The sequence below is a fragment of the Nelumbo nucifera genome, chromosome 5, assembly GCF_055504915.1.
Source record: "Nelumbo nucifera cultivar China Antique chromosome 5, China Antique-T2T, whole genome shotgun sequence".
NCBI classification, from domain to species: domain Eukaryota; kingdom Viridiplantae; phylum Streptophyta; class Magnoliopsida; order Proteales; family Nelumbonaceae; genus Nelumbo; species Nelumbo nucifera.
Genome location: NC_142653.1, coordinates 1377706 through 1396703, shown reverse-complemented (window position 1 = coordinate 1396703; position 18998 = coordinate 1377706). Strand labels below are relative to the sequence as shown.

Below are 18998 nucleotides of genomic sequence, written 5' to 3'. Positions count from 1 at the left end.
GAATCATAGCATATAGGAAAACTTCAACCTCTCATCTCATGGGAGTTGAAGTCATCAAGTGGGACCTAGGGTCATAAAGTAGGATTATTCATAGTCTGATTTGATTCGGTTTGGAGAAGATTTTAGACCAAACTAGTAAATTATAATTTGAGAAATTTTCAGATCAAATCAAACTATCTTACTATAGAAATCAAACCAAACCGAATTGTTTTATTACGGTTTGGTCTGGTCCATTCTATTGGGTCAGGTTTGGTTTGGTGTGGTTTGGCGATTTAGACCATATAATGAACACCCCTCTCATAAAGTGGCAAATATGCCAATAAAAGGAAGGGTTGTGTTAGGGCTGTCAATGGATTGGGTCTGGGTCGCGATATAGGGTAGAATCAAAACCGATCCAACAAAAAATATCAAGGTCTTGGAAAGGGTCTCTAATTTTAGACCCAAAACTGAACTGATCAGTTATCGGGATAATAATGTCTAACCCAATGGACCCAATTATATACATTTAATATATTTGTACCGATGAATCGGTTCGAGACTAGGTAGAACCAATTACAAACTGATAATAATCAGGACAATAGATTAGGGATAGGAATCAATCCATCGGTATAGATCCTGAAACCAAAGCCCAGTCCAATCGGTTCAGGTCCATCAGGTCAAACCCGACTGACCACCTATTCACAGCCCTAGTTTGTGTGGTCAAAATCACTGTTTTCAAAACTGGACTGGACCGGATGGTCAGACCGGAAAAACTGGGAACCAGTCACCTGACTGGTTCCGTTTTCCTCCAAAACCGCTTTTTCTCCCAAAACCGTTGATTTTGATTAGCAAATTGCTGAATCGGCCAGTTAACCATTTGAACGGTTTTGACCGTTTTTTATTTTTTATTTTTTTGTTAGAATGGGCCAATCGTTCGGATAGACCGTTCGAACTGGTAACCGGACACCTGGCCGGTTCGGTCACCGGTTCGTTTTTAAAAACCATGGTCAAAATTCATTCTCAAGTTTATAGTGTTTTCGACATTCTAGCATCTGACTTCTTTTTTTTAACATCGTTGAGTTGACATGCTTTATTTTCTATGCGAAACGTCTTAACATCTTGAAAGGGTTGTCACACTTGTAAGAGATTTGGTCTAGAGAATTGACTGGATTTGTCACTTTACGCTTGGAAGGTTTCCACACGCCATGAAAAAATGAGCCATTCATTTCAGATATTAGGTGTAAGACTTTGTACAGCAGCATAGATTGGACCAAACACTAGGTCCAAAATTGCTTCTCTTACAAACACAAAATGGCAAAAGCCCAATAAAGGTAAAAACACAAAATGTCAAATTCGAAGACAATTATTGACAGCCATTCGAAGACCCCCCGCGGGAGATGCCAGAGCCTGCTTGCGGGGACAGCTCAAATTCATCATGGAGCAATTATGCTGTACTTGTTTGATGGACTATGGGGCCCTACAACGTTCCACGGCACATCTCCGCCGTGTATTGAGAACCATCTCCTGGTGATGATAACCAGTTTAGGGGTGAAACAGAATTGGCTTTCTGGGCAAGCTATTGGTGCTAAAATTTTTCCTGGTGGGATGGAATTTACTTGTTACTTGTTTAGTGGCCAAAATGTATTCAACAGCTTTGATGTTTGATGGTGGCTGAATATTTTGAACTGTATTGCTTACATGTTTGCCTTCTAGATAAATCTATGAAGCGGGAAAAGTATGATATTGGAAGAGTTTTGACCAATCAAAACCTTTCATGAATTTTGATAAATACCACTTCATTGGTTGGTTACCATTTTTGTAATATCATTGGTTATAAGGTTTTCTAGTATCATAACCAATTTCTTGTCTTTAGTGAATAAGCAATTAAATAGGGAACAAGCTACTTTAATTAATTGCTGGTTGTAAGATGGATGGTATGCTGGAGCTCAAGGTTCAAAGCAAGGTTTTTAAAATCAATTTGGACAATGAACCAGTCAGGGGTCCAGTTTCCAAGTCAAATGGTCTGATCATTCGAACCAAACAGTTGTCCATTCTGACAAAAATTAAAAAACAGTCAAAACCGTTGAACAGTTTAAACAATTCAACCACTCGGGTCAGCGGTGGTTTGCTGATCAAATCAATGTTTTTTGGAAAAAACCCGGTTTTGGGGAAAAACGGAACCGATCACCTGACCAGCTCTCGGTTTTTTCAATCCAACTATCCAGTCTGGTCCGATTTTGAAAATCATGGTTCAAAGTATAGACATGTATCAACCCGTATCAGGAGCACCCTGATACGCCCCTACCAGTAAGGACTATCTGATTGATATCCTCAATTCATACACTACCTCAGATTAAGCAGCATCACATTTGTACCGAACAAATAGAGCCACCAAAAAGATAGAGTGAAGAAATAAAAACCAGAAGGAAAAACAGCTCAAGTTATGTCTCATTCTCCCATAAAAGCTGGAGAAGAGCAATTACCAAGGGACATTATAACTACATACACCCCACCATTAATATATAAATTATGAAAAATGCAATTTCGCCAACTAGAAATGTTGTTAGGAGAGTCGGAGCACGCCAGGTTGTCCGGAATCCGGATCCTTGATCAGTCAACCCTTCCTCGTTGTGGTGGTTGGTGATACCACTTCCAAACACGGTTTGACCCGCCATAAGGTGGTTTTAGTTCTTGTTCTACTGCCTGCGTAAAGTAAGTAGTGATTCGAGGGTCGGATAAACAGGCGTAGAAGATGTAGTTTTTCGGGTTACACCCGATTGGGACTCAAAACCCGGCAGGCCCATTTGAAGTTTACAAAATGAAAATGTTGAAAGCTGGTGGAGGTCCGGAGGTGGCTCCGGATCCAGACTCCTGACTCCAGATTCCCCCCGGCAGCCCGGCTCATAACTCATTCGTCTTCCTCTGTTTGTGTCTGTCTCTCCGTACAGCGATGACTATTCTTTCTGGAGTCATCCTTTTCTCTCTTTTACCAAAAACCTTTTCTTTCATTTCCTCAATTTTTTGTTTTTTGTTCTTTATTTTTTTATTGTTGTTGTTTTATCATATTCATTCAACGTTTCCATCTCTCCTCCCCCTTCTCTTTTCCATGTCAAAGATGAACAAACGCTAACCTTAATTTCTGTTATTCAAGAATTCGATCACTCCATCCATCGACCAGCAGTTGGCTTTTGTGTTCTTCTTCTCCTACTTCTTTCCAGTTGCCGACGACGATTGGCTGGAGGAAGCAATCTCACATGATCAGACTCAGAATCGTCACCCAGTCAACTACGAAGAAATAGATAGAACTTGAATTCAGGTGAAAACTTGTATTGGGATTTTTTGTTTCTCTTTTCTAGGAACATCTATTAGCTTATTCTTAGTATATAGCTCTCCAATACACCTTGTTTCCCGAGCTGTCAATGGATGTGCTTAGTAGCCTCTCTTTCAATCTAACCGAATGAATATTGAATGGGCTGAATTTAAATTGGTTATACTTATTTAAATTGCTTATTACCATCAATTAAGTATGACTAGAAGCCTATTAATTTCGCAAAGCCGAATTTAACAGAAAATTTTATCTACCTGTTGGGTTCAGGAAAATTTTATGCTCTGTTAAGCTTAAAAACATCGGAAAGAGCTTAAGATCCATCCCAGAACATATCATTTTGTTTTTACTTTCCCAATCCCTAGTAACAATATGCAAGGCCCAGCTACATGGAATTATCATGTTCGTGCAGACGGTTTTGCAACATTCTGGTTAAAGAATAATAACTGGGGTAGAATGAGGAGTAATTGGGTAGAGTCAATAATTAAGGTTGCATACAAGAATAATAATTGCATTTCCTCTAATTGGTTCACGATGATTAAGGGGGAAAACTACATCCTCTCCCTAGATAGAGAGAGGAGACGGAGAATTAAAAAAAAAATCCATGGAATCTTATATTGAGAATTGGAATAATCAGTTCTGTTCTTTCTCACAAACTTTTCTTGACGTTTCAGGAGTTCATTTGCAGCTTGCCTTGGCAGTTTGGGCTATTTTAACTGATATTGGTACGCATATTGGTTATTTGATCTACTTTTACAACAGAGTGGAGGAATCTGTGATATTATCTTTTACCTTAACATAGGTTGCAATAGGCTTCCCATAAGAGATGGCAGACAGCTGGGATGGAAGTTATGACCATGGAAGCCCGTCTGATGAGAGCTACCACTTTGAGAAAATACATATCGAGCCTATTTATGATGCGTTTGTTTGCCCTCTAACAAAGCAAGTAATGCGTGACCCAGTTACATTAGAAAGTGGGCAGACTTTTGAGCGGGAAGCAATTGAAAAGTGGTTTAAGGAATGCAGGGAGAGTGGAAGGAAACTTGTTTGCCCATTGACATTGAAAGAATTAAGAAGTACCGAGTTGAACCCTAGCATAGCTCTACGAAAAACAATCGAAGAATGGACTGCAAGGAACGAAGCTGCACAAATTGATATTGCCCGTAGGTCACTCTCTCTGGTCAGCTCGGAGCATGATATTCTGCATGCTTTGAAGTATGTTCAGTACATTTGCCAGAAAAGTAGATATAACAAGCATGGTGGTTTTGAGCTGATACCCATGATTGTCAACATGTTGAAGAGCAGCAGTCGGAAAGTCCGGTGTAAAGCTCTGGAAACCCTTCGTATGGTTGCAGAGGAGGATGCAGATAATAAGGTTGTCTGCAGGTTTACTGGTTTTCTTTGGGGATTCGCTCATGTTCTAGCAAATATGGATATTGTTTTTGTGTGTTCTGAACAAATTTTCTTGTTTTACAGGAGGTAATTGCTGAAGGAGACACCATACGTACAATTGTCAAGTTCTTGTCTCATGAGCTTTCCAAGGAGAGAGAGGAAGCTGTGTCTCTGCTTTATGAGCTCTCAAAATCTGAAACTCTGTGCGAAAAGATTGGTGCTGTCAATGGTGCAATTCTTATACTAGTTGGGATGTCAAGCAGCAACTCTGAAAACATTTTGATTGTTGAGAAAGCTGAAAAAACACTGGACAATCTGGGGAAGTGTGAGAACAATGTGCGACAGATGGCTGAAAATGGTAGATTGCAACCTCTTCTTGCGCTCCTGCTTGAAGGTGTTTCCTCTCTCTCTCTCTCTCTCTCTCTCTCTCAACAGTTGCTTCTCTTCTCATTCCTTTCTCATATTTCTTAGGAGCTGCAGTCCATACCCATATTCTATTGGGAAAAGGTCATCATCTAAGCCTTGTCCCAACCATATGGGGTCAGCTAAAAAATGGAAAAACATCTTTTTTTAACAGGATGTGCTATTTTTCCTCTGATTGAAAAGACATATAACCAATGTTAGATTAAGATGGTCTGATCAGACTTTCCTTGCCTATTAGCAATGTCATTCTCTATAACTCTTAGAATGCTGATAAAGAAATTCATCTTGTTTTCTAAGAGCTGTCAAAGTTGAATGGTGTGCATAGACCAAATTTTCAATGGTTGGGAACTGATTACAAAGATTCTTGAAAGCTTAACCAATTCAATTATTATCATGCATTTCAGTATATTAATTGTGTGGATATTTTCCCTTGCTCTTTATTACTTTTCCTTGTAACCTCACCACAAAGAGAATTGGCGCAGGTTCCCCTGAAACTAAATTAGCTATGGCTGCACACCTCGGTGAGCTGGTTCTGAACAATGATGAGAAAGTTTTAGTGACCAGAACACTGGGTTCATCACTTGTTCATGTCATGAAAAGTGGAAATGTTCAGTTGAGAGAAGCTGCTCTGAAGGCCCTGAACCAGATTTCATCTTACGAGACAAGTGCCAGAATCTTAATAGAAGTTGGAGTCCTTCCTCCACTAGTCAAGGACCTCTTCACTGTTGGTGTTAATCAGCTTCCTATGAAGCTGAAAGAGATCTCTGCAACAGTTCTTGCTAATGTTGTGAGCTCAAGCTATGACTTTGATTCCATCCCTGTAGGACCAGACCACCAGACTCTAGTCTCTGAAGACATAGTGCACAACCTACTTCATCTTATCAGCAACACTGGCCCTGCCATTGAGTGCAAGCTACTTCAAGTCCTTGTTGGACTAACTAGTTCTTCCGCAACTGTCCTGAATGTAGTTTCTGCCATTAAGAGCTCTGGTGCTACCATAAGTTTGATCCAATTTATTGAAGCTCCACAGAAGGATCTACGTTTGGCTTCCTTAAAACTCCTCCAGAACCTCTCACCCCACATGGGTCAAGAGCTAGCTGATGCCCTACGTGGTACTGCTGGTCAGCTTGGTAGCCTGATCCAAATCATCTCAGAAAGCAATGGCATCACAGAAGAGCAAGCAGCAGCTGTTAGCCTGTTAGCAGACCTGCCAGAGAGGGATTTGGGCCTCACCCGGCAGCTGTTGGATGAAGGTGCCTTTAGGTTGGTAGTCTCCAAGGTGGTAGGAATTCGACAAGGGGAAACTCGAGGTAGCCGTTTTGTGACTCCCTATTTAGAAGGACTTGTTCGTGTCTTAGCAAGGCTCACATTTGTCTTAGCTGATGAGCCTGAGGCTGTAGCTCTGGCTCGTGAGTACAATCTTGCTGCATTGTTCATTGATCTACTTCAGACAAATGGACTTGATAAGGTACAGATGGTATCTGCTTTGGCTCTGGACAACCTTTCACGAGAGTCCAAACGTCTGACAGAACTTCCAGAGTTTCCAAAACCAGGATTTTGTGCTTCAATCTTTCCTTGTTTCAGCAAACAACCAGTAGTGACTGGATTTTGCCGCCTCCACCATGGAATCTGTTCACTGAAGGAATCTTTTTGTCTTGTTGAAGGAAAAGCTGTGGGGAAGTTAGTGGCTTGTTTAGACCACACAAATGAAAAGGTGGTTGAGGCAGCACTTGGAGCAATCTGCTCATTGTTGGATGATGAGGTTGATGTTCAACAAGGGGTGATGATCTTGTGTGAGATGGAGGGGGTCAAACAAATAATTGAAGTATTGCTTGAGAATCGGACAGAGACCCTGAGGAAGCAAGCAGTTTATGCTGTTGAAAGGCTTCTTAGGACAGAAGACATAGCATATGAAGTTTCTGGTGACCCCAATGTGAGCACAGCACTGGTTGATGCATTTCGGCATGGTGACTATCGAACTCGGCAGATTGCTGAGCGTGCCTTGAAGCATGTTGATAAGATACCAAATTTCTCTGGCATATTTCAGAACATGGGCTAGGCATGTTATAGCTACTTCATGTCGTTCATTCATGGAGACAGTTGATGGTTGCAAGGGGTCACATGTATTGATCAATTTTCAAATTTCCTACCATCAGGAGGAGAATTAATATCACCATTGTGATTTTGGTCTTGGAAGACTGCTGAATCTTCTGCAATCCATCTTTTCTATACATCTTTTGTGTTGCCATTTGTAGATGTTATATGTTCATTTGTTGGTTGAATTGCTTCCCACAGAGTTACACCACCCATTTATTACATGGACAAATGAAGTTGCAGTAGCATTGATAGTGGAAATATGTTGTATATTCTTTTTCTGTAATATTTCTGTAATCGCATTTTACAATTTCAATAACCATAAGAACAGGCAGGAATCACATTCTAATATATCTTATTCTTGGACTACAGAAAAGGGAGAACAGAAATGAGTTCATAGCCATGTTTTACATCTGGAATTGGATTCAAGCACAAAAACGGTGACAGCATGATGTTTTCACATTACAATTTTCTATGCATTATCACATCAACATCATTTTGCATTGATGGTTACCTGGGGCTGGGGAGTCGATTCTTCGCACTTTATGATTTCATTAGCTATAGCAACAATTAACTACAAAGGACGGGTTCAATGAATTTGATTAATTCTCATGAATCCAGTTTAATAGGTTACTTACACGAGGGATGTTTCTACTTTCCAACCACATTGTTTCTTGACTCAAACAGAGAAGCAAAGCGTTCCATATAAAATAATCGGGAGTAACACCTCTATCTACCATGTGCAGCAGAAGCACCACAGCTTTTTCAAAATAACCCTTCTTACAAAGAGCATCAATAAGGGGACTGTAGCTTCCTGTATCAGTTAAACATCTTCTCTCAACCATCTCCTCCATGAACTTTGAAGCACTTCCTACTTTACCTTGCTTGCAAAACCCACTGATGAGCTCATTGAATGTAGATGCAATGGGAAAATAACCATGATCAATCATATCATTTATTAGGTCAAATGCCACCCTCACATCGCCTCCTTGGCACAATTTGCCAATTAATCGATCATAGACAAGAGCACTAGGAATACCACCTTCCCGGATCATCTGATCATAGACCCTCTTTGCTTCCTCCATATTTCCCTCCTCACAGAAACCCAATATTCTCAGGCTCCTATCAACAGCTCTTGGAAAAGAACCTCTCATCCTGGTGAGAAACTGAAGTGCCTCATCCAAACGGTTTTCCTTGTATAGACCATATATGACACCATTATAAGGACTAATTTGACCTCCTGAACCCCCTTTACTTTCTTCCATTAGACCCAAAATCTTAAACCCATCTTCCATTCTTCCTCCTGAACACATGCCTCTGACCAATGTGTCATATGTGCCAAAAGTCGGGTTAATCCCATCTATTATCATCTCACGAAACAAATCAAGAGCTGAATCAAAATCTCCAGACTCGCAGAAACCAGAGATCAATGCGTTGTATGTGTGTACGTTGGGAAGACAGCCTTTACTCTCCATTTCCTTCAAGAATCGACACCCAACGTTTGCTTTCCCTAATTTACAAAAGCCCCTAATCAGAGTGTTGTAAGCCACGGCATCGGTTGTGCCACCTTTCTCCTCCACTCTTTCCAAAACCTCAACAGCCTCTCTAATACGACCTTCGTTACAGAGAATTTCAACCACCTTGGTAATTGTAACGACATCAGGTACAAACCCTAGAGAGAAGCTCTTCTCCAACAGCACGAGGGCTTGAACCAGATTTCCATCCCGACAATATGCCGATATCAGAACATTGACAGTGACCTCGTTAGGCTCCATCATCTCGCTCATCAAACTGCGACCTCTCCCAGTCTTTCCATTCTTGCAAAGGGCATGGATTAAGGTGTTATAAATCACGGTATTTGGCGTAATGCCTCGAGATTTCATCAGTTGCAAAAGCTTAAAACCATCGGCAATTCTATTCGTCAAGCAGAGACCCTTCATCAAGATCCCAAAAGTATAATCATCACCCTGAATTCCACATCCCATCATCTTCTTCCTATAAAAGTCCCTAGCGAAATCAATATCTTCCTTCACAAGAACATCCAGTATCGAATTAAATATTTTCAAAGACGGGTCCTTTTCAAATCGAGCAACCAAATCAAGTACCTTAGTCGCTTCTCGAGTCATCCGGGCCCGACCAAGCCCTCGGACAATCGTGACAAAGACGTCTTCGTCAGGGGGACACCCTATTGAACCAGGCATTTCGTCGAGCAGCTCCTTTACAGTTTCAAATCGCCGAAAGGTGCACAACTTGTGGATCACAGCTCTGTAGGTGGATTGATTGTGGATGAAATTCGGGAGTTTGGCGGCCCATCTGAAGGTCTGGAGGGCTTGAGATGGAGATTTCTGATCAAGGATGAGATGGGCAATATGCTGATGAGATGGGACTGAGGAAGATGAGAAGGGTCTCGATTGAAATCTGAGAAGAATTCTTGGATGGGTTGCAGAGAAGATGGCCAGTTTTGTGGTATTGGAGACGCTGGGCATGGACGGCCGCCCAACGGTAGACGGGCTGTTCTCTCTGGTTCGTTTTCTAAAGCTACGCTTTTTCCCGCTCCTTCAACAGACAGAAAGTATAAAATGTGCCTTTACAATCAGAACGAACCATATTAGGCTATTTACTAATTGCTAGCCTATATCTATGGAATTGCCGATCGCGATTTCAATTGGGTTGCGCGGTGTCACACCTTACCCTGCTAGCCATACTCTCGAGTCTCGACGATTGGATTAGACAACTGAGAGAAGATTCGACCCCATTGAAATTTGAAATGATTGTCACTGTGGCCGATCATCTGTAGCACCGTTTCATTGGATTGTAGCTGAAGATTTCACTTTTCCGTCAAACGGTATGTAGTACGTACATAAGTACATTATTGCACGAATCCACGAACTACGAAACCACAAAAGAATAGAAAGAACTAATAAAAGGTAATTTGCACTAGCCGGGAATCGAACCAGGGTCTGTACCGGGGCAGGGTACTATTCAAGCACTAGACCACTGATGCGAGACAATTGCAAAGTTTTCGATCGTTTTAGATGAGCTAAGCTTGAGGCCTATACTCTATTGTGGTAGTCACCCTGACAGGTTTAGGAAGAGATAAAACGTTGTCTGTGGCAAGGTTTTCGGGTCGAATGGTTGGCCCGTTCTAACAAAAAAATGAAAAACGGTTAAAATCGTTTGAATAGTTAATCGCTTGGGTCAGCGATTTGCTGACCAAAATCAATGCCTTCTTGGAAAAATTCCGGTTTTAAAGAAAAATGGCCTGACCGGTTCCCAATTTTTCCAGTCTGGCCTGGTCCGATTTTGAAAACCATGGTCTATGGTCTTGGAAAACGGTTTGTTTGAAATACATATATAGGAGGAGATAGGCTGCAATAGCACAGCTGTATTTGTACCAATTGATGCATAGCTACGTGAATGGTCTTTGCTACTCTACCGGTCTACCCATCCCTCCTCTTCAACCTCTACCTCCTAAATTCTTCTCACATTCTCAAGGTTGCTTTCTCCTGAAATTTGCAGAGTAGGAAGTTATAAAATTGGAACTTGAAATATGCATGACATGCATGTTTTGATTATGATTCCCCGTAAAACATGATCAAGTTTTACATCAGCCCCGTGCGATGCATGGCTAATCAGGCTTAGCTCCTTAGCTCCTATAATGAAGGGCATGGTTCAGGCTCCCAATATTATATATTACTGGTCATAACCCGTGCAATGCACGGGGTTGAGTTTGTTAAGTGAAATTATTGAAGTATAAGGAGTCCTATATATTCTCAATTTGAGCCAAGCCGGTCTAAGCAGCCTAACCCAATTATTGCATTTTAGGTTATGTTTAGCCCATTTGATTGCAATTTAATTTGCACCCCTAATGATAGTGATCAAATTCCTATGCTCTACTTTTTTTATTGAATAATCTTAAAACTTTATTAATGTAATTCAACCGAACATTAAATTATTATTAAATATTCAAAACAATAAGCATGCATGGGAAACAAAAAGTCACTATCGATAAATAAAGGATGTTTTAAATAAAAGAAGACAAAAAAACTAGTGTAGATCAATAGGCAATAGAGAGAGGGCAGGAAAGTCATTAATGGAAAAACAAAACTCTCTCTCTCTCTCTTGAGTGCTCATTGTTTAATCGGTATGCCCATTAGGTAGAATTATCTAGAATTAAAGAAATAAAAAATAGATAGATATAAATATAGAGGCCACATGATTGACTACCTTTTATGATGTATTGATTGGTTATAAGAATTTCTGATATCATGTATTTCTGGCAAGGCATCATAATTGAACCGGAAGTAAGCCCAAACCCGGAAATTTGCGGTGATCCGGAAATGGACACCCCTAAGTCGAGGTATTGCCTATGGGCTTTGTCCAGTCATTGTATGATTTAACCATATGTCACAAAAATACATTCAGATTTAACCATATGTCACAAAAATACATTCAGATTTAACCATATGTCACAAAAATACATCTGGCAAGGCATCATTATTTTTGGATGTTTGAATTCATTGTTTTGTTCGAACACAAAAATACAGAGAAAATCACATAATCAAACGAAAGAACACATGTCAGAAGCCATGCATCCTGCAACTTTCAATACATTCAGATTATAATTAAAGGATCACAAATTAAGAAAATAGAAAGGCATATCAATATCCCTGTAAGAGTATTAAAGTTCTTCAGGAAGAATATGACATAACCAATCTGTACTAAAGAATGGAAATAACCCAAAAGAGAGGAAGATGATAATGATATGGAATTTTACGTTCTTTTCCATTAATAAAAATCAATGATATTTGGGTTCGTCTAATATATGTTTGGCATTGATGTTACAGATGTTGATGTATGGGTTGGAAACATTGTTTTCTATCTTTTTTTCGTTTGGATTCGTTGCTGTCAAGTAGGACATTTCCTGGAACAATAACTTTTTCTGTTTAGTATCAATACTACAGGAAACGTTTTCTGCACTTCTACCCATTATCCAGTACCACATCACTGCTCCGTTAGCAGCAACAAGATGCAACTCCAAGAAACATCAAATTTGACATTGCCCCAAGCCATGCCTTCCCAATTTCCAAGACATGACTTAGAATACCGTTTTCTATGAAAAAACAGCTCCAAACAGATGGCTGTTTCTTGGAGCACCATTTTTTCGTACGTAACGCTGATGTAACGCCTTTTTCTGGAGCAACGGCAAAGGCTCCAAACAGATGCCTAGTTACTCCTAGAGATATACCAACGGATACTTTCTTTGAATTTAATGAGAAAACTCAATTGTAAGATCTGTCTGATTACTCCTATAAATACCAAGGTGCCAGCTAACCTGTCAGTGATGTCTCTATGTGGTTATAGCAGCGACCTGGGATCCAAGGGATCTAGGGCATTTAGTCATACAGAGCAGCAGCTTTCTCAATTGTGTTTAGAAATATTTCAAGAAAATTAAAGGTCGTTAATATTCTTTTTTTAGGGTAAATTACAAAGACCCCCCTATACTATGGGGTCTTTGTAATCCCAATACTACCATTGTAATAAATATTCGAATAATTGGGGGGAAACACTGTTCATCTTCCTCGACTTCATATACACGATCAGGCGGCGAAATACACTGTTCATCTATCAAACAACGTCTCTCTTTCTTTTATTTCTCTACTCCACTTGCTCATTGGTTCAGAACTTCATTCAGATCTCTCTGGCCAGCAACAAAGCGGCTTCTTCTCTTCTGCTGCTTCCGCTGAAAATGACTGCCCACCTTCTGCATCGGGTACTCTTGTTTTTATTAAGCCAAAACGTTGCTCCTCCGATCACCTTTTGTCTTCAACGGCTTCAGTTCGTCTGACCTTTTATTCTACGGCACCGCAACGCTCGAATCCCGTCTGCTCATCCTCCATAGCTCGTATTCAACGTCTTCGTCTCTGTGGCAAAAAGCCCACTTGTTCTAGACCCATCGGCGTACGAGTAGTCGTAGCGGCAAGTACTGTAGAGGCGAATGTGGTTACAGGGCTGGTGTTTCACCGGAGCAAATGTGATTGAATGGCGAGCTAAAAAGGCCGAGCCTGGAGGGTGTTTGCTACAGTTCCAGCAAGCAGAGCATTTCGACCCAGACGAGATCGCTGCCTGTATCCGCCACAAGGAAGAGGCTCTGAGGTGGGGTTCCGATCCTGAAATCGACGAAATACTGGCGAGCTCATTGATGACAGCCCTCTTAGATTACAGTCAACGCTCTCAGCCCTCTCAGATGATCCCATTCTCGCTGACGTCCTGAAGAAACCCACACTTTCCGATGTGGACAACCTTGTCAACTTGGAAATGGGCAGCGCTATGAGAATTTCCGTCCTTAAAATGGGCGGCACAACCTTTCGGTACCCACCTTCCTCTTCTCCTCATTAATTCACTGCTTCGTGCTCGTGGTTGCCACATTTTAGCGAACACATTACTTACGATAGGAAAAGACAAAGAAGAAGGGTCCTAAGGACAGGGTCTTTTCTTTCCCTTATTGAGTAAATTCTCTTGATTTCTAGTGATCTGACTGACCTAACTAATTAAAGAGTAGCAGAATGCATTTAGCTTTTTGTTGACTTTGGTTTACTAACTAGTTGAGCCTTCTTGATGAGGATGCGGCTGTGCTGAGGATCTGAAGTTAGCTATCAAAAAGAAAACAAATGTGATGGAGCAGTCGCAGATGGAACATCGATGCGCCGGAGATAATGGGAGCCTTGAAGTCTCTACAGCTGCGCAGGGCCAAGAAATGAACAGAGAGACGCTCAGAGTCCAAAGAGAGAGCTTGTGTTGGGAAAACAAACGGGTTTCTGTGAAGCAATCTAGTTTCAAGTATTCGACTTAGCTGCTGTTGTTGAAAGCAGCCTGGGTGTTAATGAAAGAGGAGAGAAAGTGGAAGGAGAAGAAGAGAAATCGGGGGAGAGAGAGAGATGTGAAGGAATCTGAGGTATAATGAATTACCACCACTGTTGTTCATGTATGTGAGGTCGGGAACATGAACAGTATTTTTTTCTCAATTGTCCTTATTACAAGGAAATATGGGGATTAAAAAATATTGTTCAATGGAAAACTAATGGAAGAGAGTCTTTATCTCATGGTCATAGTACAGGGGGGTCTTTGTCATAGACCCTATAGTACAAGGGGGATCTTTGTAATTTACCCTTTTTTTTAATTACTACCATTCCGTGGCTCAACCAATCTGTTTTCCAAATAAGCTAATGAATAAGGATAAAGAAAGTAAATAAATACTTAAAGTGGGAATCATGCGATTAAAAAAGGGGCATCCAGCAGAACAACAAACTGAATCACAAGCAATAAAAACCAAAAAGATGTTCCGCACTGGCGAAGACAAACTTACTGTAATAAAAGGGCATACAGAAACAGAATCAATTTCTACTCTTGGTGATCAATTTACGTGAGAAGGCAAGGAAGAGAAAAGAATGCATCTATTAAGAATTTGAATCAGAAATTGCAACCACAAGCATACCAAGATACAGATGCCTAAATAGAAAATTTGATGTGAGAAAGGACATTGTGCGAGCACTTAAGAACGCAAACATTCTTCATGAGTCACAAAGTTCGACCAAGTACTCTACAGATGTAGCACTGCCATTGACTTGGTTATGCAAGATGAAGCATCCAGTTCATGTGCCACATGCTTCCTGGAGATACGGCTCCACTTAGATCCCACATATGATACATCAAAAACAGTAAGGAAGTCCAACACCTGACCAAATATCTTGAACATCTCAACCCCAAATATACAGTTCCTATCTGCAACAAATGCAGCATTCCAGTCCATGGGTGCATCAGGATGTCTAGAAACCTCCGTCCATGTAAGAAACATAAGATCTAGCTCCCACAGTTTCCTAATGGCTTTCTCTCTCCTACCTAGCTGGCCATCCCTTTCACACCAGGAGACAGAGAGCATGAAAAGCCTGCCATTGCAAGAAATGAGCTTTGGGCAATACTCATGAAGACGGGGAGGGGGCCGAGCAGTCCTTATAACAATCCAGACACCCCTTTCTAAGTCATAGGCGGCAAGCTTGTCAGTCTCAGAATAAACATAAAACTTCCCATCACAAACAACCCCAGAACAAGGAACACCAAAATCTCTGGGCAGCCTTGGGATGTCCATCCATTTGTTTGATACTGGATCATAGATCTCGCCAGAATCCAGAGGCTCATCCCAAGATCCTAGACCACCTACGGCAATCAGAATAAACCTCTTACAACCATCCAGGTTGGGCCGATTGCCTTGTTTGGCAATAATGGATGGCTTTCTCTTTGGTTGCAACAAAGTTTCATCTTCATTGAAAGCATCCCTGAGTTGTCGTCTGAGCGAAAGCCTGTGAGGATCCTCATAAACATTTGATATACCACCAATCCGTGACCTGGGAAAGCGCCAATCTTGCCGGTCTTGCCAACTTTGGAAGATGGGGCAATCAGAACTGACCTCAAAAACACCTAAAACAGGAACCGACCTTTCATGTTTCATAGATGCTACTTTGCGGAACGATCTGGTTATAGGGCTGAATATGAATACACCTCTGTGTGTCTTGAATGAGCTCTTATCAACCTTTCCAAAGTTGTTCAAGCTAGAACAACCTCCAACAACATAAACTTCATCCCCAATACTGACAACCGAGAACAGAAATTTCCCCTTCAGAATATCAGCATCGATTCGATGCCACTGATCAAGAACTACATCCAAAGCGTGTATCTGTCCACTGCAATAACCATCCTTTACAACACCAAACAGAAATAACCATGGACTCTGATACAAACCTTCATGCCTCATTTGCATAAACCGTGGTGTGGTAGTCAAAGATCTCCATTTCTTGCAGACCAGGCGAGCAGTCATGAGACTGGCCAATGGAAGCCTCACCAAGCACATTTCTAAAATGTCATCCGGAAGCAAAAAATCTATTCTATCACTTGGTACTGCTTCTTCAAGTTCCTTTTCCTTTTTACTATTTCTCTTCCACAACCTCTCTGACACCCTATATGAAAAACAATCAACTCTAGTTTCTTCGGTACCACAGATTGGTTGGTATCCTTTCCATTCATCACCAGAATTCGACCTCTTTCTGGCAACTCCATCCCCAAGCTCTTCGCTCATGTCAGCACATACTTTGCAGCCGCCACCCCTTCCATACAAGCCAAGGCATCCTGAAAAGACGCTTCTCTGGTTTCCATCTTCCTCACCTTCTCCTCTATGACTTTTTTTACTCCACCTCTGACTAACAGTTCTTACAAGGCTTTTTGACACACTCAAATCCTTGAAATCCCGTTGAAGAGATGTTTCTCCGATCACCCTCCCAATTGTCATTCTGCTATCTGATCCTTTTCCAAAATCATCATTGAGAAGTGCAGTCTTACCAATACTACATGATCACTTGCGTCTACCAATAGTCGTCATCTCCAAAACTCTCAGAACCCTACCCCCTGAACCTTATGCCCGTTCTCTATCATTCCAAATATGAGACAATAAACACAAATGGGGAACAGTAGCTAAGCTAGCTCCGTCATCAAAGAAAAAACTTGCCTTCGCAGAAACGCAATTGACCTCGTCTCGATAACCAAATCCTGACATTCCAAAAGAAAACAAGAGCGTCAAATTTGGGGAATCCAAGTCCAACTAGCAGAAACATACACATAAACGTTCTTAACGAGTACGAAATCTACCCAAAAAACTGAGAAACAAAAGTCAACGTTCTACTTCCAAGAAACGATAAGTTTCCTCGGTTTACAAGATCCGGAAAGATCAAAGCGTCAATAACACACATCTAGAAAGCATGGACAGATTTAAATTAGTTATTAGAACGAAACTGTCGAAAATCCAAAAAGAAGAAGTAAGAAAGAATGATCAAATACAAAATCAGGTCCAGGAATTCATTTCCAAAATCATTCAATACCCAAATAAAATTACTATTTCATAGTTCATACCAAAATAACAAGAAAACATGCAATTGTAATGTTATTTAACAGTTTAATGAAGAAATTGAACCACGTCAAATATATAAACCCTTCTTTTAGACATGAAGCTTCAAGTGTGAATTAAGAGCACAAGAACAAATTCAAACTAAAAAATCAAAACTGCGATATGAAATTGAACAGGAAAACTTGCCTTCCAAGGCGCCACATCAGCTTCAGAGCTCAAATCATCACATCTATTCGTGTTAGCGAAATTTATAACTGAGAACGGGATTTTGTTATAATTAACAGCTCTACTTTTTGTAGTGACCCAGGTATGAACCCGTGAATGCTATCTAGCTAGGGTTTACAGGGATAATAAAAAAAGAAAAAAGACGGTCAAGACTGTTATCTGGATTGCCTGGTACTCCTGCCCGTTGGGTCGCTTGCTTGGTACTGCAGCGTATCAGCGGCGTCTCTCCGCCCCTCTTTCGGCGCGCATATATATTCTGGCCTTTCTGCCTATCTGGGTTTTGTTTGTTGGGGCGCTGTTGACTGTTGTCTGTTTGCTGAACGGGTCGACTAGCGAAGTCCGAAGAGCAATGTTTTTTTCGAGATCACATCTGCGTCCCACAGAAGGCCTACAACGCTCCACATATTTTCAATACACGGTTGGGATATGCTGTAGTGTCACGCGGTTAGACGCTGGAGCCCCGTGCGGCACTCGAAAACACTTGTAACAGTAGGGCGTTAGTGAGGCCCTCTGTGAGGCGCAGATGTCGTTTTTTTCTGCTTTTTTGCTGTGAATCATCAGTTGCAGATCGGCTTCAGTCAGTGAACAGCCTTGCATCGGTAATATTTCGATATTTCTGTGTTTTATTTTATGAGGAGATATTCATAATGCAAGACTGTTGAAACGGGTTCTGCACTGACTGAATCCCGTTTCGTTTTTTGTTCCACGTGGGATGCCCTTCTCACTCTCCCTCTCTGTTGCCTGTGACTGGAGGAGACCGGATCTGTTCTTCATACCGGGCGCCTCACACGCACATCCTATCATGTATTGAGAACATATATTTTCAATGGGTGGATATGCATGTGAAGCGCCCATTTGTAAGGAGCAGATCCCGTCTCGACTGCGAGATGAACAGAAGTCAGCTCTGTTAGGAATACATCGGGAATTAATCGGACGACGGTTAATTGCCCAAAAAATATCGTATGGCATTAATCAAGTACCAATGTGTGGGTGTGTGTCATATTATTACACAGAAACAGGATGAGAAAAGAGAATCTAACACGATCAGACGGCTGATCAGTTCCAGTTGACTTTTCAGCATTGCAGTAGCATTGGACATTGGTGCGGTGGTGCCTGCAGCAGCATTGCAAGTTGAAAGTTGGAACAATTTTGAACGCCACTCCGTCTCTGTTTTATCCCATAACCATGGACCATGACCATTCGACAGCCAGCAGTTTACTCGATTTGCCTATGGCCAACCTATGTTATTATTTTTAAGGTCACTGTCATATTCAAAAGTTCTGTATTTTTCAATGATATTTAAAGCCATTATGTTCTAGAGAATCATATCTGATGTAGCGCAATCCGGTCACTTCTACCTGGCGCTCGCGTGGCTCCTGAGAGGTACCTGAGATGAGAGGAAAAAGGAAGAACTCCCGGGGGGTTTCTCGACGGGAACGCTCTGACGCTTAAGTTAGTATTGAGTGCAATAAGCAAAAGGATAACGAAGGCTAAGAGTGCAAGCTACGCAGGTGATTCGAAGATACCTTGTTCCTTGAGAATAATCCCCTTATAACTGAATTCCATTGCTTCAGGCCCTCTGACCTCTGACAGGACAGGTATAACCGC

The 18998-nt window shown here is 41.2% G+C and overlaps 3 protein-coding genes and 1 long non-coding RNA gene across 5 annotated transcripts; 2 read left to right on the top strand and 2 right to left on the bottom strand.

The window, feature by feature from the left end:
• The first annotated feature begins 2909 nt into the window (after window positions 1-2909).
• On the top strand, window positions 2910-7499 carry LOC104603785 (U-box domain-containing protein 44-like). Its single transcript, XM_088888923.1, has 4 exons — window positions 2910-3295; window positions 3979-4679; window positions 4781-5090; window positions 5602-7499. The coding sequence occupies exons 2-4, from the start codon at window positions 4131-4133 to the stop codon at window positions 7176-7178; spliced, it is 2436 nt and encodes an 811-aa protein (XP_088745049.1). The 5' UTR covers window positions 2910-3295; window positions 3979-4130; the 3' UTR covers window positions 7179-7499.
• A 284-nt stretch (window positions 7500-7783) lies between these two features.
• LOC104603784 (Pentatricopeptide repeat (PPR) superfamily protein) lies at window positions 7784-10211 on the bottom strand. The gene has a single exon (XM_010267918.3). The coding sequence runs from the start codon at window positions 9697-9699 to the stop codon at window positions 7816-7818; it is 1884 nt and encodes a 627-aa protein (XP_010266220.1). The 5' UTR covers window positions 9700-10211; the 3' UTR covers window positions 7784-7815.
• A 1466-nt stretch (window positions 10212-11677) lies between these two features.
• On the top strand, window positions 11678-15447 carry LOC148791176 (uncharacterized). The gene is made up of 2 exons (XR_016076484.1): window positions 11678-13584; window positions 13837-15447. It is a non-coding gene; the product is annotated as an uncharacterized LOC148791176 (long non-coding RNA).
• LOC104603786 (F-box/kelch-repeat protein At5g42350-like) lies at window positions 14488-17764 on the bottom strand. Of its 2 annotated transcripts, XM_010267923.3 has the most exons (3): window positions 17352-17764; window positions 16910-17010; window positions 14488-16810 (listed from the first exon to the last, which is right to left on the bottom strand). In XM_010267923.3, exon 3 carries the CDS (start codon window positions 16551-16553, stop codon window positions 14814-14816), a length of 1740 nt encoding a protein of 579 aa, XP_010266225.1. In that variant the 5' UTR covers window positions 16554-16810; window positions 16910-17010; window positions 17352-17764; the 3' UTR covers window positions 14488-14813. The 2 variants fall into 2 exon arrangements, with proteins under 2 accessions (XP_010266225.1, XP_088744600.1); XM_088888474.1 differs by lacking the exon at window positions 16910-17010 and having other exon boundaries at window positions 17352-17697.
• Between the last annotated feature and the right edge of the window lie 1234 nt (window positions 17765-18998).